General features: G+C 42.2%; 2 protein-coding genes across 4 annotated transcripts in view; one reads left to right on the top strand and one right to left on the bottom strand.

The window, feature by feature from the left end:
- The window catches only part of gbe1b (glucan (1,4-alpha-), branching enzyme 1b), a 42,532-nt gene extending 40,135 nt beyond the window's left edge, over window positions 1–2,397 (bottom strand). Inside the window, exon 1 of the mRNA XM_057048804.1 lies at window positions 2,123–2,397. Within this exon, the coding sequence (XP_056904784.1) occupies window positions 2,123–2,220 (98 nt within the window). The 5' untranslated portion in view covers window positions 2,221–2,397. The remainder of the gene's footprint in view (window positions 1–2,122) is intronic.
- Window positions 2,398–14,004: 11,607 nt separating this feature from the next.
- The window catches only part of LOC130535077 (cell adhesion molecule 2-like), a 61,895-nt gene continuing 53,080 nt past the window's right edge, over window positions 14,005–22,819 (top strand). Inside the window, exon 1 of one of the 3 annotated variants that reach the window (XM_057049903.1) lies at window positions 14,005–14,395. In XM_057049903.1, coding sequence (XP_056905883.1) covers window positions 14,335–14,395 — 61 coding nt within the window. In that variant the 5' untranslated portion in view covers window positions 14,005–14,334. The remainder of the gene's footprint in view (window positions 14,396–22,819) is intronic. The other 2 variants (XM_057049901.1, XM_057049902.1) reach the window with 2 other exon arrangements.

Genomic DNA, 22,819 nt, shown 5'->3' with positions numbered 1-22,819 from the left:
CACTGTGCTGCCTGTCTGGAATGTTTCACATCGTATTTCACAACTTTCAGCGCCTGTTGTGTCACCTCAGAGGCTCAAACATGAATCAGAGACGGCAACGATTCATCGACAATGGCCATCGATTGATCGACACAACACGAGAAGAGCAACAATTAGCCCTGTCTCCCGTCTGAAATGGACTCTGGAACAATGTTGCCACTGGCTGTCAGACAACCAGGCCTCTAAATTTAGAGCTTGTGATCAGGTCTGCTGCTTTGTGTGTGAGTGACAGTGACAGTTGAAGCACACGGTGTCCAGACAGTGTGTAAGGGAACACAGACGGGCAGGAAAAGGCTTTTCTCTTCATGGTCACGGCCCTTTTGAAGGGCTCCTACAAGAGCCAACAGCAAGGTCACATTCAAATAATGGATTAATGATGCCAAAGATGGGTCTCAACATTTGGGGAGGGGTTGATTGATGAGCGCTGAATCTTTCTGGCCTTTTCTAAAATAAATACTTCCATTAAACTACGACCGCAGTAGCTCTTTGAATTATGAAGTAACAGGCGACTAAGTGACTCACTCACATGCAAAGCTTTCATTTGGTCATTAATCATATAGCTTTATTAGATATTGCTGGGCATTTTAAGGGGTCACGTTGTCATATTCAAAGCTTTGATTTCTTTCTGCTGCAACACACGCTCAATGTTCCACTCCTTTTAAGGAGAAAGCATTTTGGGAATAAACGTTTCAAAATCTGCCCACTCTCTGAGGGAGGGTAAATTAGGAAGCGCGTCAGCACTGCAACATCAACAGCAGCAAATCAGAGCCCGTGTGACAAGCAAAAGCGGAGCAACCTGCACCTACAGAGTGACCCGTCAGGATAAGAAGTGCGCCAACTGCACGGTCAACTTAGACAAATTTGAAATGTGTGCACACGGGAGGCGCGGTGGTGAAATCTAGGGCACCAGCCAGCGTGGTCATAGGTCTTTCAGATAAGCTTTCTGAATACTTTGCACTGGATGACAGAACAGCCCCAAAGTGTTCTTGATGATAGCGTTGAAACGCTGGGCCTTAGAACGACAGGCGCTTATTATGTGTTAACCACAAGCCGCAATGCTAAATGTAAATTTGTGTGAAGCCAGTACGCAGTTAACCTTCATCCTCTGGTGTCTGAGAGGCACATTTTGGCTTAACAGCCTGCAACATCAGGGATAAATAGATAAATTAAAAAATCCATCACAGAAAGAGATACAACTGCACGCCACTTCCCCTACAGCAGGTATAATACCGAAATGGCATGATTGGAAAAGTGATTTTTTTATTATTATTATTATTGGAGAAAGAAGCGTGAGGCTGTCAATGCAGTGTAGATACAAGGCCAACATGTGGATGAAGCAGGATGAAGAACTCGATGTCTTTTCAAGTTTCATTGATTTCCACAACACTGTAGACGAAGCAGCTTCCAATAGTTGGACAACAGCAGAAAAAGTTGTTGGCATATGTGTTGGATGTAACAGCTTAGTAATGGCTGATCACACTGTAGCTCGCACGCGCTTCAGTCCTGCATCGTGCACAATGTCAGGTCAGACCTCACTGATGAGTTCTATGGAGGCCAAAGTCAGAAAGGAGGATAAAGATAGAACCTGCGGGTCGATTTATGTTTAAGAATTGGAGCTACTGTAGCAATAGCATGCGCGATTGAACTCGTCATGTCGATAATCCAGTGAAAACTCACTCATCTGGCAATAGTTTGTGCATTTATAAGGCAGCGATGCCAGGCTGCAGAAGCACACACTTGTTTGACAGGTGAAGATCTTCACCTGTCAAAGATCGCAAGCTTTCAACTTTACTTCCTGCCCATCTTTGACTTCCTGGAAAAAGCTCATCAATTTGGCCGCAGCTAAACATTATCTGAAGAGCTCTCATCCAGCGGACTGACCACTTAAGACAGTGCAAAGCGATGGATGCGCTCCTCGTTCTAAACGCCAAAGCCAGATCGATCCAAACTTGCCTTAAATCTGTTCTGTCTTATTATTTCAAAGCACCAAGCAGAGCGTAAAGACTGCCTCGACATCTCCTTCACTGGGGGTGGATTTGCGCGCCATGCTGCGCGTATAACTTGAGATTAAGTCACATTTTACCTCCTCTTGAAGTCCTTCTCGTATGCTTTTAAATAGGGATCCATTTGGAGCAGACAGCTGAACTCTGGAATTGTAACATTATCCTCGGAGGCTGCCATGGCTGCTCCAGACCAGACCAATCGAGCGCAGACTGCGGCGCCGTTCGCGTCAGGAGCAAGAGACCAGACGCGGCGTGTGCGCGCTTTTTAATGATTACAGACAACAAATAGAGGAACGGCTTTGTCCCAAGTCCGTCCCATTGCAACGTGCAGTTTTACGAACGAATTGCTTGTATTTAAAAAGGCACTCTGAGGGAGTGTGTCTTTAAGATGACAAAGGAGGATCTTGGCCGTGACTCATTTAAGCGGACGTGCAAGTGAGCGGTTGACTATTGAGAAATAAAATTGCACTAAAATTAAAAGCGCGCAATTTCAGAGACGAGATGTGATCGGATCAAATCAAGCATTTCCGTGCATGGGTCAAACTCTTTGCGCCGTTCCAGCTCATTTCCTCAGATAAAGATGGCGGGTGGGGGGAACATACTAATGATGATGATGATGATGATAAAACAAATCGCAACCAGCTGGCAGATAATTGATGAATTTTTAACAGCTGACTCTAAAGGGGGCGAACTGTAACATTTGAATCGTTTTCTGAATCTCAACCCAATTAAGGTTCTAAAAATAGTTTCTTCTTTCTGTCAACTATTGGTGCAGGTAGTGAAAATGCTGTATTGTCTGTTGAGACAAGATCATATTTACACACCGTAATAGTATCCATGTCTTTCCACAACACAGACTGATGCCATGTAGCAATATCTTATTGATCGGAGCAAAGTTTAAGTTGGATAATGTGTATTTGGTGTCAAGGACTGTTGTCATATAACTGCAGGGTTGGAAGCTGAACCAGGCGGCACAAATCTATTAATATCAGATCCACTATTCCAGAATGTTCAAAAGGTCTTCAGCTTTTACTCAAAATACACATTTTAAAATCTGCATTTTGCACATAGTTTATTTTACAGGTTTACAGACAACATGGAAGATAAAGGAGATGAAATTCCTTCCAGAAAAGACCCATATTAAATATGCATGTTGGCTGGAGACGTTCTCCTGCTACAGGTTTTGTCCTTGTCATGACATAAAACTCTTCCATCTAAAGGTCACAAGGGGGTGTCAGTTTAAACAGCCATCTGCTGGTAAGAGATGAAACAAGTGTGTTATTGTCCACCACAGAAGGTTATCCCAATAAAAGGTGTCTCTGTGATTCATCGTGGAGGAGCAAACATTTATGGGGTGGTTTTAAAGACGCGGCGCCTGAAAGCAACACGTGCTACATTATTCAGGCCCCAATTTCAAACCAGCTGGCACGAATCTTGAAAGTCTGGATTATTTTGGTTGTGCAAGGCCATTTGTTTGATTTATTCTAACTAATACACAACTAGATTGACAGTCTGTGAAACTAACACTGGCAGATTGAGATGTACAGTATGTGTACATAAAGAGGGCTTCACTTGACAGCCTTCAGACCGCTTCAGGCTTTGAGGGTAATTAAGGTTCTGAAGTGTCTTCTCTTGAATTTGATTAAGATTAGGTGGCAAACCGGTCAAACGTGCTTGAAAACCCTCCAGTTTGGCTTGAGCGAGGATGTAGGTAGGTAAATAGGGCAGGTAAATATCCCCGCGCAATTTGTTTAAGAGACTCCTCACAGGTAAATGTGGCATTTCGGCAACAGCTGGTGGCTCCAAGAGAATTTCTCACAGTTCATCGAGGTAATTACTTTTCAATATTCATTTTTTTGGTTCATTTTAAGACTAAGAGTCAACACTTAGGAATAGTGCAGAAGAAATACAACAGGAATAAGGTTTAATTTGGGTTATTTATAAATTTTGGGTTATTCAGGGCTTTTCTTTGATAGCATTGATAAAGTCTCTAGCATGACCATGTGGTTCAAATTCATGTTGTGATTAATTTAAGCCTGATTTTGTTCCAGCTTTCTGAACTTTCCTCACATTCACCCACATTTCAGCCCAACAAATCTCAAACCCAAGACTCCAGCCCAGGGTTGCCATAATTTATTCATTTAGAGTCATCGAGATAAGGTGAATGAGGAAGATTGAGGCTGTGCTATTCAGCAGGATGGCTGCAGAATCCTGTTTTAACCCGGGCAGAAACACAAACTGACAAAGATAAACAGTAAATCAGCTGTTAAAAATCATGTGAAACCCAACCTTTTCAGTCAAACAACCAAATGTAGACAGTAGGAAATTCATTTAAAGAAATCCCTTCACCAGAGGCTGATACAAAGTGCACAAGTGAGTAGAATCTCATGAAACCGCTGCAATAACATCTTAGCAGCAGCATCTCTGCCACATGATTAATGTGGCACAGGATGTGGTCACTGGGAAATTAAATAAACATAATTAAAGGGAAAGAAAACAGACGTTGCCAGTGTTCAGAGTGTGACGAGGCCACGGTTTTCATATCTGTGAAAGATTTTCCATCGCTCTTTGTTATATTCACAGACAATTGTGCAATTTACATATAAGTGAAGAAAATTGTTTTTCAAAACCATCTTCAAAAAATAAGAAGCTGACACTTTGAGTTGGAAATAAAAACCCCAGAATTTTTTTTTATAGGCAAAATAAATGAGGGATAAACAATTTTCCAAAATGCTCCTGCAGCGCTGTAAGTTATAATCGACCATAATTTGGGGTATTTTCCCTCAAACTTTCAACGGAAAACGCAATTTATTTGTTTACGTGAGTGCGTGGACGCAGCTTTGTAGTGGTTGGCGAAGGAAAGACAATTTCGGAGGAGCAGGTTGTTAAAACAGCAGACACTTTCAAACTCCATCTGTCACAAATAGAATCAGCGCTGCTGTGACTGGACGCAAATTCATTTTCATCAATGCAAACTAAACCAATCAAAAAAGACAAAAGCATAATGCAATGTAATGAAATTGGAACTGCATCCATCCAACAACATAATTAGCATACATGTTTTTCTGTATCTCAGATTGCTGCTGGGTTTGAATCAGCGGATCTGTATTCTTTATGTCTTTATCAGACAATTAGGCTCATGCAGTTTTATATATTAAATCATTTCAATGCAAAAAAAACCCATTTATTATTCTGATGTAAATGGGTGATTTCGATGAGACTGTGGTGGAATAATAATGGTTAAAAATAAAATCTTTAAAACAGGAGAACAGTGTTAGAGAAGCTGTTCTGTCAGGGATCAAATGTCAGGGGTCTGCTGAATAATGGGAGCATCTAAAGATATCAGTCCGCCATGAAACCTTCCAAATGAGAAGGTTAACAGTGAGCAATAAAAGGAGCCAGAGAGAGTGATAAATGAAGTTAATGAGAGGTGATAAGATTCACTCCAGCCTTCAATTTCAAGGATGGAGGAGCTGGGATCTCAAAAAGGTCCAGAGACTGATGTGAGCAAAGAGATCTTTTACTGAGAGACATTATAGAGGACGGTAGCCGTCGATGTCTGAGTGAAAGGAAGCACACAAGGGACGTGCACAGCAGGTATGAATCTCTCGGAGGGGCTCAGATTTCCACATAATCGGGCTCTGTTACTGTCGTCGTATGCAAAGATTCAGTCTTTCTGAATCGATCGCGGAAATATCCCAGATATGGACCCAGAACACTGGGAAAATGTTAAAGTGGATCCTGGCGGTGGTTGTCACAGGCGCAGACGTGGGTCCAGGGCAGTAGGAGGTAAAGAGAGCCTGAATCATCTCGTTCGGAAATTCTCAGGAAATCCAATGTGTGAATTTCAGTCTCGTTACCCCCCCCGACAAGAAGTGAATAACATCCTCCCCTCTGATATAACATAGATCAATCTCTGCATCGGTTAACCGCCACTTACTCCTAATCAGGGTCACAGGGGGTCGCCCATGATACAACATACGAAACCCTTTAAATCAAATAGCGCCCAGCTCAAGGGATGGCGCCAAAGGAGTGGGAAGGGGTCAACCGGCTCGCTGCAGCCAGAGAGCATGGAGTATAATTTAAACCACAGAGCCAAGCTGCTGTGACATTTGTGTTAAGTAGGGTGAACTCAGGGCATTCCGTATACATTAACTGGATATTGGACAAGTCATATCCTGATGGCTTTCCATGTTCATGCATATTTCAACTGGTGAATCCATAATCAGATTGGAGGAGAGCGGAAGCCGTCAAGGCCAGTCGAGTTCTCAGCTGTAAGAAGTGTACATGAATTTTAGTAGAACGCTCCCCAAAAAACAAGAAATTCCCTTTTCCTTTTGTCCTTAAATCTAAGTCATGGATATGTAGAAGACACCGATTCAAAAAGCGTAGAATCTTATCACATTTACATTCAGAACTTCAGAGCTGCACAAACCTCAACAATGAATTAACCGACTATGCTAAAGTCAACTAAACCCCCGCTTGGTTCTTCTTCTGTTTCTGAGACATTGAATAGTGACGACAGTAAACAAGTGGTGGTTGTTCTCAGCAAAATGTTGCAAAATCTGAAACGGATCATTTGATCCTACGCAGCCTGGTCCTGCTCGAGGTTTCTTCCTGTTCAAAAGGCAGATTTTGACCCTGCGTCTCTGTCAAGCACAATTTGGATTGTAACAGATGCTGTACTATTAAAGATGAATTGAACTGAATTGAATCGGCTGTTATTAATGTATGGCTGTCTGTGCAGAATGTAGCATTTCTGCATTAGGCTGCACATTTAACTTCTTTTTTGACTTTGACTTTTTAATCCCCAAAACAGTGATCGGTTTGAACCAGTGAACATGTGCATTAGAGTAATTAACTCAAAAGGCACATAATGTTCTCCATTAGCGTAAGTGAATGCACCAATGCCTTCAAGATCAAAACTCAATTGACTTTAGAGTGCCCATAATTTACAGAGTATGTCCACAGTTTAACCTGCTCAGTGTGGGGCGGCTGTTCTCAACTTGGAAAATATTACTTCCATTAAATCGCAGCCTTAATATTCCCATTTTTACTTCACCTGACATTTACAAGCACGGCTTAAATGTAACATTAAAGGCAGTTACTGAACAACGTGGTACAGCTGAGGTTCTTAAATGGGTCCTTTACCTTTTAGAAAGTGAAAATGAGTCTGCAAAACAACAGAAAAACAGCAAAATTTTACCTCATCTTCCAACAATCCCTCCTTCCATGGATGAAACCCTACAACTGGGTCCTGACAGACTTTCTCTAGAGGGCTCACACCAGGACCTGGAAATCAATGCATCTGTTGCAGCCAGATAGAGCACTTCATCATACCGTCTCCAGGGATGATGCTCTTGTTACGATGAGGACGGCTCTTTCCGTCTGTGGATATAACATTTTATTACATCACAGTTTACAAAGGATTTGTTAGGGTTCTGAAGATCTGGGATCAAATCAACTTGGGCTGGGCTCCAGCACAGTAATTCAAAGTGGAAGCTCCTCCTCTCAAACAGAGGAAGCTAATACTCTGGCTCATTGCACTCAACCTGTTATGGTAATTATGGCTCTGGGACACAAGGAGGGAATAAATTAAGTCAGCCTGCTTTTTAAAGCCTCATTTCAATCCATTGATTGTGTAAAGTTAGTGAGGTGTGTCAGCATCTCCCGACGAACCACCATCTCAATCCAAAAAGTCTACATTTCATATCTCTAATCTCAATTTCTGAGCTTCATTATTCCTCCAGATGGAGACCGATTGTTTCCTTCCGATGACATAGTTGTTCTTCAGCACCCATTCTCAAGTTTGTCATGAGGACAATCACCTTCCCCCCCTGGACCTTTCTCTCCTGCCAGTATAATTGCTTGGGTGGAACAGTGTTGCTATTGTTTGCTGCTGCACTCATCACCCAGAAATGAGTCAGTAGAGTCTAATAATCCCTGCCTCCTTTATCACTGATGAGGACCTGAAATAGAACCCTGTGGGACCATGAAACGTACCAAGCATGTTGGTAAGTGGCCCACTGGCTCGCTATTGATCCTGAGCTGGACAACATACAGATAACAGGCAGAAACCAAGGTGCCGTCCCCGCACATATCACGGAGGCGTCGTGTGTCAACACCTTGTGCTGTGTAAATGAGTTGCTATGTAGAGACCTGTTCCCTCTGGGGTGGTGACTGTGGACAACCCACCATCTGGATTTGAACTCCAGCACGAGCTCATCCAGATCAAACCCATCTTACAAATCACTACAAGCTGATCTCTGTTTGATGCTTTAAAAAAACCCACAAATCTGTTTTGTTGTGTGTATGTGTGCGGCATCTACAGGTCTTGCTGATTAAACAGATCTGATTTTGATTGAAGGGACAACATGGATATAGAGCTGTTGTCGACAGAGCCTTCCACGACACCAAAATAAAGCTGAATCAGCAGAAACCACCACATTCTATACAAATGCTGTTTTTTATTGATTATCTTAAAACAGCGTGTGCACCAACAAGACCGTAGTATGTAGCAGTTGTTTAATTCAACAAGACACAGCCAGTGCCAATTATCTCACTCAAATTATTATAATCGCTCACCTACCTACCTGTTAGTAATAATATGTAGGGAGTAAATGTGTGTCGACTAACAGCGGCTCATTAAACTGGTCTGACTTCACATCAACTTCTTTGCGCCCCAGTAGGGTTCTTCTCCGTGCAGGCATGTTTTGGAGTAATGCCACAGATGGCGATGAGTCTGTGTAATCCCTGTAGATTTCCACGCTTTATAAACAGCAAGACAAGCAGCAGGTCTCTCCGATCTGAACAAACACTTCTAAATCAGGGGGTGTTTATCATGCCTGTGTCGGGCGCACGTTGTAATTATTGCAAACAGGAGCAAACATGCAAAGAGAAATGGATTTCACAGATCTAATTGATTGGGAGGAAGAGAAGCAGATTTAGCTGCTGTAACCCCTCCCCACCACCACCACAGTGCTGCATGAGACTATTAGGTTTATTATAGTTTGCAGCACTGGAAGTATTCATCATTTCAAATGGGATGAGAGGTGCTATCGAGTGAATTCCATTTCCAAAGGCTGCATCTGAAATCTTAAGCACAGTTGGAAATAGCTCGTTGCTGTATCTCACAGAAAACAACAGGTTTTGGTTCCTAAAAGTCAACACCGTGACTCGAGCCACGCAGGCACAGCCGGCGAGTCGGGATAATTGACAAATTTCTGGGCAAAATGAAATGCAATGCAAGCTGTTACGACATCAGTGTGTTGCTTTTTCTGTCCGGCAAATAAATAAAGAGCTCCCAGGAACAACTCGCCGCTGAGCACGCACACAAACCACGCTCTTTTCATCAGGTGAATCCCTCCCCAATTTTCCAGGCAGCTCGGGTAATGTCAGGAAATTGGTTTGATCCGTGACGTGTTGACATTTCATTTGGAGAAATCAATCAAAGTCTACCAGCATGAAATGTTTCAAATGAAGCGGTTGAAATCAAAGTTTTATGGAATCAGTTTTGGAATATTTATCAGGTAAATGAGAAATACCACCAGCATACAGACACGGGAGGTAGATAGATAGATAGATAGATAGATAGATAGATAGATAGATGGATGGATGGATGGATGGATGGATGGATGGATGGATGGATGGATGGATGGATGGATGGATGATGGATGGATGGATGATGGATGGATGGATGGATAGATAGATAGATCGATAGATAGATAGATCGATAGATAGATAGATAATAGATAGATAGATAGATAGATAGATAGATAGATAGATAGATAGATAGAGTGAAAATCCAAAGAACCCCAATCAAAGCTTCTATGCACCACAGACTAATCTGGCAGTACGACAGTTCTGTTGACCAAAAACATCATTATAGAACGTAGCCTGAATACTTGTTTCATTATGTACCATCATTTATTCATATTGGTTTGTTTTACTTTGAAGCTAGTTAAAGTACGCAATTGCATCTACTGTACCTCAGTGATCATGTTGCCTTGATCAAAAGTTTATTTACTTATTAATTATGCAGCACTTATGCATAATGTACGGATGGAATTGCACTTTTTTTCCCTCCTTAACAAAACTTATGAAAGTATTTTTTATATATATATTTTTTTCTTGGTGATAATGTGGAGCTGATGCTCATGTGAGGCTGATATGTTTGTAATCTCTGTGCCAATATTTGCAATCACCCTCATTCACAATGTTCCATGTGGTCTAGATGTTATTACCTCTGCCAAGGTTAGGGGACAGCCGGCATCTGTCTGTCTGTCTGTCTGTCTGTCTGTCTGTCTGTCTGTCTGTCTGTCAGCAAAATAACTCAAAAAATCTAAAACAGGGCTTGATGAAATTTGCAGTAAATGATGTTGCAGATTCCTGTGGGAATTTGACCTTTAATCTTCCAAAAAAATCAAAGTTAGGGGCTTTGATTATAAAGTCTACATGTTATGTAACATCAGTACATAAAGTCAGTGTAGTAAAGAATTAAAATGACAATATTGCTGTAAATAAATACAATATTCTTTTGGATCAGAACACAAGTGTGAAGGACAGTTGCTGGGTATTTACATAGATATACTGTGTGTGCGTGCACATGGGTCTGCCTGAGTGTGTAAAAGATAAAAGCATGTCAGATGCCGAGAAGGAAGAAGGTGAGAACATAACATCAGTGCTAAGATCGACTCAGCAGGGAAAGAGAGAGTGTGGTGTGTGTGTGTGTGGTGTGTGTGTGTGTGTTTACAGGCGGAGGCTGGCACACTCAGAAGATTGGCAGCAGGGAACAGATGGTCCCGAGAAAGGAAACATGACCAGGATGTATGTAGTTATGCAAAGAGAGGCAAATGAGCGGGTAGGAGTGCTGATGAGATCTTTGCGTTCTGTTTATGAGGCAGCTATCCAAGGACCAGAACCTCTGCTGTGGCCGGCTGTATCGACTCTCATGCTAAAGTCCTGCCTTTAAAACCATCATGTGCTGAAAAACAACGTGGGCTTCCAGAGGTGGAGTGTGCTGGAGTGAGTTAGAGTCCCCCGCTGCATTAAAGATGAAAGAATCAAACACTGTACTTTTATTTTTCTCCTCCTGGGACAATGGTGCACCTTTTCAGGAAATGTGACTGACCAGGGATGAAGGTAAAAAATCCATTGGATAAAGAATGTATTTGTAACCCAGGTTACTAAACCTTAAATGATAGCTCAGTTGTTAGAATAAATAAATTCATATTTTATTGCAAAAAATAAATAAATAGGAGCTCAATTAAAATGATCCTACGGAGAAGGGATAGGCAATATTTTTGATTTAAAAATCTTAAATATGTTAATAAGTAGGTAAAATCAATCCACACAGGTTTGTTTATTAAAGTCTGTTAAAAAGGGCACGTACGGTAAGGATAGTTGTAAGGAAAATTGGAAGCCAAGGTTGTGATGTATATGGATATATATGTGTGTTTCTGTTCTTCTGAATGAGTCCTGAGTTCAAGGCCTGCAAGAAGATTTCGTCTACTGGGATTTCTCCTGTTCTGTAGAGGTAGAGGGGAGATTCAGTGGTCGTGGCGAGCCACCCAAGAGAGACTGTGATTTGGGGAACCATCTGAGGATTTATTTCTTTCCTTATTCACTTTATCACTTTATTCACTGTATTGGCATTTCAGTCTTTTCCCATTTAAGCAATACAATATAAGCAAACTTAACCTTGATTGTGTGAATCCTTTACTCTCCACTTAATGCACATTGCTGATACCCCTTTCTCCTGTAGCGAATCTAGACTTTTGACCCACTGGCCCACAAAATAATTTATATACTGAAGAACATATCTGTATCTCCCAGTTATTATCATTGCGGTGAGGGCTGAGGCTGGTTACATATTGTTTAATTTTTTTTCCTTATCTTGCAACATCATTGCCACATTTGCATAGACTTGTGACTGAAAGAGGCGAGAAACAGTGAGATCGAGCCACAAAAACAGACTTGCCACGTGCAGAGGAGTTCCATTTATATTGGTGACCTGTTGCTACTGTGGTTGTAACGTTAAATGGAAGTGGGAGACCTAATTAAATAAGTTTTATCCATAAACATGTGCAGAAGTGTATCATCCTTAACAATAATCACTACGTGTTGGTACCATAACGTTTGTTGTATGTTAGCTTTGAATATCAGGCAGGGGACAGCACATTACACACTAGAAAAGGGATGAAATCATCTCCAGAAATGTTTTTGTCATTCCTGGGTGAATATGGATCCAATTTGTCAAGTTTCCCTGTAGGGAAATACCATTAGTCACTTTTTAATTCACAAACTTAGTTTTGTAAACCAGAAGCCAAATTGTATGATTTCCCCCCTGTTCTTAGACAAAACTGCTTCTTTGTGTCTCCCTTTAAAGGTCTTTCTTTTGCATCCTGCTGGGTTTTTTGCTGAAATGTAAAAGGTCTGACAGCGGAGATGATGATTCTGTGCGAGGACCATTTACATGGGGGCTTTCAGCACTCGTGACTGCCGCCATTCAGGCTCTGCCCAAATGGTTCGTGCATGTAGTGTGTCCATCTGAACATTTTCAATTGTTGAGGAAAATTAAATGCTATCAAAAAGCCCATTTTTGCCTATAAATGTAACTCAGTAGAGCACACACCTTTGCCCTCTGCTTTTGTTTAGAATTGATTTATTTCTCCTTATATGTTCAGATTTAATTAGCAAAATGGAAAATCAGTTGGAGTCCGGGGGTGGGGGGATGTTAAACGATACAAAGTATTGAGGGGTGTATAGCATTCTGCCCAGGAGCAAAACATTCTCCTGGTTTACAATCAGCAGCCTGTGTTTGCCTGCCGCACCCACCTGATCGATGAATTATTGCAGTTTAATAGGCGCATGTGCAGAATTCTCCCCTCAAAGATCTAATGAATTGACAGAGAATTGACCTTCAGGACACGAGGGATTGATTCCTTACCACCATCCTCTGGGTAATTGGCTTTGTATCATTGTGCTCCGAATGGTAAGAGAGCTGTATCTAGAATGTATGTCACACAAGAGCACTCAGTCCTTCAAGGCTGCCATACAACAATGGTCACACTGGAAATTCAGACGTGCGACAGTTCCAAGACTTAATCACGATGAACACGACAATCTGAATCAGCTGCAGAACCCGCGTAGACAAATACAGTAAATAAACTCTTGCTTTGGCAATGATGCATCGTTTAAATAAAGAAATGCAGAACTTTGTTTTGCTCCTGGTGAGGGAGAAGGCTGCTAAAGGAGGAAAAGGGGGGAAAAAAGAGGGCAGCTTTTGGCAGTTCGGTGCGCACAGGTCAGCAATTTGATCCGAAGTGGGAGTGGCAAAGAGGGCCGCTGTGCAAAATTGAACCAAATTCGACTGGCAGCATGTTAAACCATGTGTAAAATCCTGGCAATGGGCTTAGAAAACGATCCCCGGCTGGAGCTGCTGCCTCCTCCTCCTTCGCTCACCTCTGTCTTTAGGGATGGTCACGCTCATTTCTTTGCACCACTTTGAAGGAAGAGGGATGTCTGGGAGCCCATTAACCCAAGCTGCACCTGTGCAAGGGTGTGTGACTCACGCCCAGACGTGAGGGTCACAGCCTCCGAGAACAGCAGCTGCCCCTCTCTGTTTATGTTCTACATGCTCCCCTTTCCCCCCCCAAGATACCATGAAGGATGCATTATATGGTTTTCCACGTATTGTCAGTAATACATGAAATCATGTAAGTTTTCCTCTCCCCACGTTTCTGAGGAACAGTAACATTGTCATGGTCACCATTGGAGAGTGGGAACATCTGCGGTGGGTCACATGCCCCATGTGACCTTGGCAGCTTTCCTTTTACAAGCTTTACCCCCCCTCCCACCCAGATCTTACATTCCTGCGGGCTAAATGTGGTAAGCAAGTGGCTTTTGCTGTTGATTTAAGCAACTGTGACAGTTTGTCAGAGACGCAGTCCGCGTACACTATGTGATCCATTGAATTGTCTTCATTAGTCAAAAAGCGTGGGCGGGACTCTTGCTCTCTGCAGCGAGTCAAAGAGAAAGGCAATAAAGGGAGGCAGGAGCTGCACTTTGCTGACGAGCATCGCTGCCGTCCTGCTCCACAGCGCCGGGCGCCGCCGTCGGATCTGCGAGAGACACACAAGACTTCGCTGGAGGGGCAGACTCCATCCGTGCAACTCCGCTCTCTCACAAACTGCGCCGTTACCTGGATAAGTGCACCGCGACGAGGGGCGAAGGAGCGAAGCAGCCTGACAGAGACGCGCGTGGAGTGGAGTGTCGACGGAGAAGAGAGAACATGACTCCCAAGCAGTACCTGATCTTCATCCTCTCCGGCCTCTGTGCAGATGTCATTAAAGGTGAGCACCGGATGTGTCTGTCCAGACGGGCGTGGTGGCTGTCGTAAGTTAAAGATGATATGGAGGCACGTCACACGCGTGTTCAAGTGTTGGGTTACAGAAAAAGAGAGGTGGGATTCCTCTTAGAATCGCGTTTGCCTGCGCTGCAGTTTTGGCCACGGATCGGCTCGATCCTGCCGGCTGTGCTGGAATGCGTGAAGTTGAATTGTACAGAATGCGGCTGCACAAGTTTTTTTTTTCTTTTCTTCTTTTTTTTTTGCGTCAGATCAACTTGAATGTTGCCTTTGCCTGTTAAACACCAGACTGCCGATAAATACCCCGAAGCCTCCTCCTGTTTGTTCTTCCGATTGTGTTTTGCCGGAGCGGAGACTCAGCAAAGGTTACATCCAGGTGTGCGTGTTACTTGTGGTTAGAGCGTTTTGTGTCATTGATGGGTCACATTAAGCGCCGCTGGGGGTTTTAAATCACTCTCCATGCCAACTATGGGAGCCTTCTCACGTGTGATGGGTCCCGGGCAGCTGCGCCAGCGGCTGCGCTGGTGTTGAGCTTCTCTTAGTAGCGCGGACAGTTTGCGCACTGAGCGACCCTGGCATCACCGTGCGTGTGGGTCCGTTCTCCAGAAGTACGCCTTAACGACCGCACACGCAGTCGTCTCCCAAAGTTGAACGATCGGATGCGCGGAGGTCTGCGGGCATAGAGGAGCTCTTTCACCTCGCATCGCTGGCGTCTCCTCGCCACAACTCCCCGAACTCCCCATAGACCGTCCCGCTCTTGGACATGCTTGCGCAGCCACCGCCCCACCAATGTACAGATAGACGCAACCCCGACAGCAGAGGCGTGCGTGCGTGTGTGTGTGTGTGTGTGTGTGTGTGTGTGGTGTGTGTGTGTGTGTGTGTGTGTGTGGGGGGGGGGGGGGTTCTTCTCCAAGGCTTCTGTATCAGCAACTCTCCAAATCAAAGAAAGAAAAAGAGGAAGGGGTTGAGTTTTGACCCCTGGGATCGTTAAAGACATGGACAATAAGCTGTTTATGAAAAATATATGGACCTGGTGTAAACTATTAAATGATTAAACCGATTCTCGGAATCAGCAGAGGTTGTTTAATTTACAATTGAATTGCAATTTTATATATATATATATATATATATATATATCCATATATAGAGATATACTGTATATACATACAGAGTTTGTCTTGCCTAATACGTTAACTCCGAATGTCAGACTATTATGGTTTTTATGGTTTTATTATTTTAATAGAATTCTTTGAACAGTGCGACATGGATTCATTCTTTCATTATTTAAATGGCATTTTAACAGTCCATGCATGAATTACAGCCATATAAAAGTATCTCGGCGGTTCATGGAAAAACCTCCAGGCTACACAGACATAATGATATTCAGTATACTCTTTTATTTGTCATATGAAATATGCTCTCAGCTTTTAATTGCATTTATAGCCAATACTGTAAAGGAAGCATGAGTTGTTTTATTCCAATGCTCTTGTGGATGTATCATACACATTTTAACATATCATTATACATATTTTCTATGTAAAGTTCTTGTAAATGTGACAACACCCCAACCCTTATCTCCAGTGTATTAGATGCATAAAAAAAGAAGCAATTTTGCAACACTTACGCGGTAAAGAATGTGACACTAATGTTGTTCCGCACCAGGCAGCAGCGTCACACTTCACAAAATTAGTGTACATCATTTTTGGACAAATACTTTAAGAGTAAGTAGAGGGATTCACACCCCCAATAGCCCTGTGCAGATAATCAGGTGCATTTTTATCAAGTGTGTGATGACAGGCTGGTATAGCTGCTGGAGACAAAACTTCAGCCCTGCTGCCCCTCGGTTGCAGACTCATCCCTTTAAGAACAAGTGCACGGTTAATTTTTCACAAACGCCTCTGAGCCCATAGCCTGAGACATGCGTGTGAAGCCTTTGGTATTCTGATGGGACGCCACAGTATAAGCTATATGGTCTGTTCACTCTCGCCGTTGTTTTGGGAGGCCTGACAGATATTGCAGCAGATCGCTGCTAATGCACCTGACAGACGTGTCACCGTCACATACAAGGACAGGAAGTCTTCTTATGCTAATGAAACGATGCTGCACTTATACTCGATCTCTGTGTAGATCCATGACTCACTTTTTTTGAGGATCCGCTTTTTATGAGCAGCGTGTTTCTTTGTTGGCCATTGATTTCTTGCGTTTGTTTAACGTGCTGTCTACTCAAGTGTTTTGTTACCTGTCCAAACAGCTCCCCCTGGGCCAAGGCAACGTTTGCTTGAGTGCGGAGCCTTTCATTATTGCCTTTCTGCAGAGACAGTTGGAGACTACGATATGCAGGTTAACATTTTGTTTGAGCGAGTGCAAAATCTGGGGGGCAGTGATTACGGAAAGAGTTAGGGGGCAGGAATCCACCTGAAACAGGTGATTAGCTCATCACATGTCCGGTCTCCTAAAGAGCATGTTTGGGGTCATCTTCCTGTCAGGTAAAAACAGTGCCATTAAATTATCTAAGGCATTATTATTACAAAAATCAGATTCCTGTGGATTTTTTTTTACTCATACATGTTATTTAATCAGTGAAAAAATACTGGACCCACATGAAAGAGGATCCATCACCTATGAGCTGAAATAATGAGGTGGTTTTAAGAATCTGGCAAACCTGAATGTTATGACTGAGGAAAGTGCATTACCTTTAAGGAAAGCTGTTTTTCATCGCTGAGGGCTAGCTTATCCCTGTATGACACCTCACAGGTGTCAAGTTCTGGCTGTGGTGCTATATCGTAGTCTGCTGCAACTGCATAATCCAGTAAACGGGACAAATGCGCTCCAAAAGAGCCTCCGCTGCCATGCTCGCTTTCTGTTGACTGATATGCATCTGTAAGGATAAGCCTCAAGCTACAGTTAAATGTGCCCAGAAATGGGGAAATGGACTCAAAGATTAGCTGCTGACTGCCTCAGCTATGCTGCCTGCTGTCAGTCTCCCTTTACCATGCTTTTTTTTAATCATATGCACCCAGTGAGCAGCTAAGCTTCAGGCATGAAGACCAGAGTCCAGTAGAACAATAGTCAAAATAAGGTTTATTCTTGACCTCTGCTTAAGCAAAGGGTTGAAACTTTTGGAGGTTTGTCCCAAAATGCTGAGAATAAGTTAAAATTCTAGTTCTAATATGTTAACCAGTTGAATTCTGCATAAAATAGAAAGTCCATGTATTTCTGCATGATCGGAGTCAGTGTTTGGCAATGGGAGCAGCTTCCTGCTGGAATAAGAACCAGAGTATTTCATTTGTTATGTTGTCAAGTGGCAGCAGATTCTATTTACAACACAAGGGGTGTTGCTGGGTTTCATGTCAGTCATGGTATGGACTGTGGATGTAATGTGTGCGAGCATTGAAGCTACTGGTTAACTTAGAATGCACACACACACACACACACACACACACACATACATACATACATACATACATACATACATACATACATACATACATACATTAACTAAGGTTCTTTTTGATCGCTCAGTTTTCTGTTTTCCATTTTATTCTTTGACTTTATTCTTTGTTTTCAGGTTATTTGCTGACCTACTTGTGTTTATTTATCTTATTCACCTAAATTATTTAAGCATTACATGTAGGTAATCACGGTACACCAGACCAAGGCCCGACTAGAATAACATTTAAAAAAAAGTCCATAAGGAGTCTGTAGAATTGATCCACCTTTGATGTTATTTGCAAACAAAATGAAAGAAAACTAGATTCTAAGAGAATAAAGAACGGACATGTGACGCTTTCAGAAAGGTGGTTGGCATCTGTTCCCAAAGAACTTTAGGTATTTCCTCCATTTTATTGTTTGTGAAATGAAGCCCATGCTTTATTCTATGCTTGTTTGCAGTGTTGACCTTTAAGCAGCTCTTCTCGGACCTCATCTCTGCTCAGGCCGGCCATGCGCCTGACTATAGATGAGCTTCTGAGTCTCATCCAGCTCGTGGAAGGGTCTCCCTTTTCTCCTCTTGCCACAGTCTTGATGAACAAAGTTAATATTTGTCCAGAAATGGCAGCCAGCCTCTGACACAGCTGTCATTTCCATCTCTACGTTAAAGACTCTAGCCAAAGCCTGGGTGCTCGTGCCAAACCAAACCTCTCCCAGTCCTCAGACATAAACACTATACAATGCACCATCAACTTAATACTTGAAAGTCCTCTAATATTAGATTGTGTTCAGTTGGGTTTTGGCGATGTCAGGGTTTTAGATAAAGGATGTTTGTTTGTGAAGTTGATAGCTCGCTGCAGGAGTCCTTTTACTTTGTATTTATTTATTCATTATTCTGCTCAAGTTTGAGGCTTTATGGCTAAATAAATGGATACTTAAAAAAAAGCTAAAACCTGCAATGAACAAACTGACCTGTGGGAAAAAAGGCTTGTAATTATTTGAATAGGCTATAATTAAAGCATTTGTAGAGAAGTTTCTTGAAATTGTCTCACTTAAAAACATGCCACCCCTGTAGAAGCTAACACAAAGCAGCTAATTAAAATTGTCTTTTAATCTGGCAGTATTTCACAGTGTTTCATGACTTTTTTTCCCCAGTGATGTTGATTTATTCCTCTTTCCTGCCGAGTGTATTTATCACAGTGGAATGGAGTATGGAAATGTCACTGGAATTGCATCATTTCGGCATGTTTATCCTTTACAGCAATTAAATTCCACACTTATGTTGCACGCCATGTCACAAACAACCTCGCAGATGTGATCAAAAATGGGATGGTACCAATACGGAGATGTGCCCATAGTTCACCGTCATTGGTAAAAAAGCAGGACGCCGCCATTGTGAAACATTCTGCAGTCACAATGTTGCAGCTAAAGATGATTTTCAGCGCTCACATATAAACCGGGGATAGCTTTTTTCTTTTTGTGTGTGTGTGTGGTGTGTGTGTGTGTTTTACACTAATGAGTGGCTCATGAGTCAGACAGTTTTGGGTTAAAGGGAAATATCCTGGCGCTGTTACCGTGCCGTGTTGCTGGAGCACTTGTTTCTTGAACAAACACGGTCTCTGCTTGTCCTCTTCCCATGCTGATAACTGCCTCCCAGGTTACCTGATCACCGCTGGATCCCGTTGCACTGGTTCAGTAACACTGGAGCCTCACCCTGCTCTCCCAACACCCCCACCATCAACGATAGTAATACGGTTTAATCATCTTTAATCATCTCAGCAGAACTTTATTACAATCCAGAGGCTTTTTTTTGTTGATTATTTATTTCTTTATTAGGCGGGCATGAACTGTGCCTCTACTCAGCAAATACAATTAAAGCTGCAGTATGAAAACAGCTTTTTAATTTCCCTCCATTTCTTTAAATGAATGAACAAATGATAAAGCCGTTTTGTTCATAAGTTTGACATTTGATGTATTAAAGAAAGTGAATCAAAAAAAGCCAAGTTCAGTTATAGCGCACAATAAAATGCTTTTGTTGGGAGCTGTTTTTTGTTGATGATCAATGCGACTACTCAATTATTCAAATGAATCGGTGTCGTTTCTCATACAGTCACAACTGCACAGGGAGCAATTAGCCAGTAGCGCCATTCAAATTATTAAAAAGAAAAAAGGCAGCAATAAGGAGAATTAGCACTTCAACTTTAATAAGGTCAACAGGACAGAAGTCAACAATGTGAGTGTCAGAGTGACTGCAGAGCTGGTGATCTGAACGCCACGGAGAGCATGCGAGAGCAGACGAGGAATAAATTAACATCTTCACCTGCAGAATTTGGATCTCAAAGCGCGTGTGTCAAGGATCCGCGCCACTAAAAACACTTCAGAAAACACTCAAAATAATAAATATGCAAATCAATGGATTCGATTTCCGTGCGGAAAAGACTTGGGTTATCTGTCAATGTCGACTGATAATGACCAATCAGACAGTTGAACATCCAGTTGTATATGTAATAAATACCGAAGATCCACATCGATAACCAAACGCAGATGAACGGTGAACAGTCCACCACTGCACGTAGCAAATGACAACGATAATTCAGTTGTTACTAGCGAGAAAAGTCTTGTTGAGCTCAGCTTTCTTAACGAAGTCACAGCAGAGATTAACTCTTTAACTTGTGCTGCTCAAATAACAGGATATGAAGCAAAGGGCAGGACTACAATAAGCTCTTACTGTATAATGGCTGGTCTGGAAAGACCATGCTCTTTTGAGATCAGAGATGATTACACATTTGGTGTCCTCCATTACCGTGACCTCAGCTACAAGAGCTGTAGCATCCCCCAGATAATGACCACTCAGACCCCAGGAGGAGGCCTCCTCACCCCATAAATACCGAAAACAATATGGACTCGATGTGGAAATCTGCCGACAGTCACTTTTCAAATGGACACATACTTGCAGGAGGCTTTGTCCCACTCAAAAAAAAAAAAAGTCGACAATTTCACAGGTTTTCTGCAGCCCATATTCTTTTTTTGGGGAAGGACGGGGGGGGGGGAGGGGTGTAGTTCAGTTAGAATGGCCAAATGGCCACTCTCTGTACTGATGGAGGAAAATTGGTCTTGTGTGTGTCAAAATGTCAGGGTCACTGTTTAACAGACCGTGCTGGAATTCTATTTTCACAGCGAGGCAAAAATGGCAAAATAAGAATTATACTTTTATGTGAACTTATTGCACCTTTTAAAACATCTTCCTGAAAACCATATATGGCGTCTCATCGCAGGGCTTTTCATCTGTACGTCAGATTGCCGCTTATTAGATTTTTATTTCTGTGGTCCGTCATGGATTATAGTTTGTTCAGAGGCTTTAAGTCATCTAGTTATGACTTAAAATATGTCAGTGTTGCTTTGTGGCGGATGTATACGCCACTGGCAATGATTTGGGTTTACCAAATGAAAGAATAATAATTCAAAAATGCCACTTCCGCTTGAAAACATTGTGCTCCACTTATCTCAAACCATTGACCTGGGTATATAACCTGGCTAATCCAACATGGACTTCTCCAACAATGCACCGGGGTGGCCCTAAATTACTTTTCCTTTCTGCCATTGGCAACGACAGCGCAGTAATAGGGAATGTAGGTTTTCAAGATATTATTAGCTTGGCAAGTTGAATTTATCCCAGTTCGAGCGACTCCAGTGGGATTTTGAAAGCCGTACCTGGAATCCTGACCTACAGCGAGTTTCTCCACCATCACACGACACAGAAAATGATTTAAAGCTGAAACTCTCAGACTCCCGCTGTGTAATGGGGGTTTGGAATTTTGAGTTTCTAATATTTTCCGCCCCAAAGGTCATGAGAAATTCCCGATCATTTCGGGAGATCCAACACGGACCAGACAGCCCGTTCCACGATGCCACATCATGTGACCAAACGGTCCGTTTCGAGAAGCAGAACACGTCTCGGCTTCAGTTCGGCTCTGCTGAAATGCGTCCACGTTTTGTTACCTAAAACCGTCATATTGCCCAATTTTCTGCTGTAAGACGGTAAAAATAAGGAATGATTGCTATGAGTAAAAACATGGCAACTACAACAGCTGTTATGACATCACAGCGTGCAGCTCTGAGGGTCGTTTACAGTAATTGACTGCATAATGCATCGGAAAAAGAAAAGAGATCTGATTGATTTTGGTCAGAACACACACGCGCACACGTGCAGCCACACACACACACACACATACTGCAGTGGAATTATTCACTGTACCATTATTTTTGACTTAATGATTTTCTTTCTTCGTGGTTTTGCGACCCAATTATTTGAGGGCCGGGTATTTCAGTAATTGAAGATGTTGAGCAGCAAAGACCGGATAGATGTCTAATTTGCATTAGAATGAAATTTACTTTTAAGTGAATCTCTAATGGTCCAAATATTAGAATATCCAGCATAAAATATGGAGATAGCGGGTAATTTCAAAACGTACGGAGCTTCAGAAAAACCTCAAAGGTTATACAGAAGAGGATAAATGAGGTGAAATACAATTCCCTGCTTCCGCCCACATTCTTGAATATAAATAATAAAATTGACGCGTGTAGAGGATTATAAATGGGCTGTCTCAGAATGACATACTGTGGATGACATAAAACCTCACACATACAGTCGCATAAGTAATGATTTTTCTTTTTTTGCTCCATATCAAATTGACAGAATTTAAAGTATAACTAATATGGTTGAAATGAATGCAAATGTATTTCCCCCCCCCAATAAGGTCCAATATGCATTTATGCGTCACACTTTTGAGCTGCTGTTCTGCATGGGTAGTAACACTATCCTCTGGGTTTTTTAGAACGTATCTCACTGATTTTTACGGAATTTTTATCCCCTTTCACTGGTGTGCCATTAATAAAAAAGGTGTCTTTTCTTAAAATAGTTTTATGCTATAATGTTCCGCGTATGGGTTTACTCACCAACGTGATGTGTTCTCCATCATTT

This window comes from Takifugu flavidus, chromosome 12 (genome assembly GCF_003711565.1).
Source record: "Takifugu flavidus isolate HTHZ2018 chromosome 12, ASM371156v2, whole genome shotgun sequence".
NCBI lineage: Eukaryota > Metazoa > Chordata > Actinopteri > Tetraodontiformes > Tetraodontidae > Takifugu > Takifugu flavidus.
This window is presented reverse-complemented; position numbering and strand designations above follow the sequence as displayed.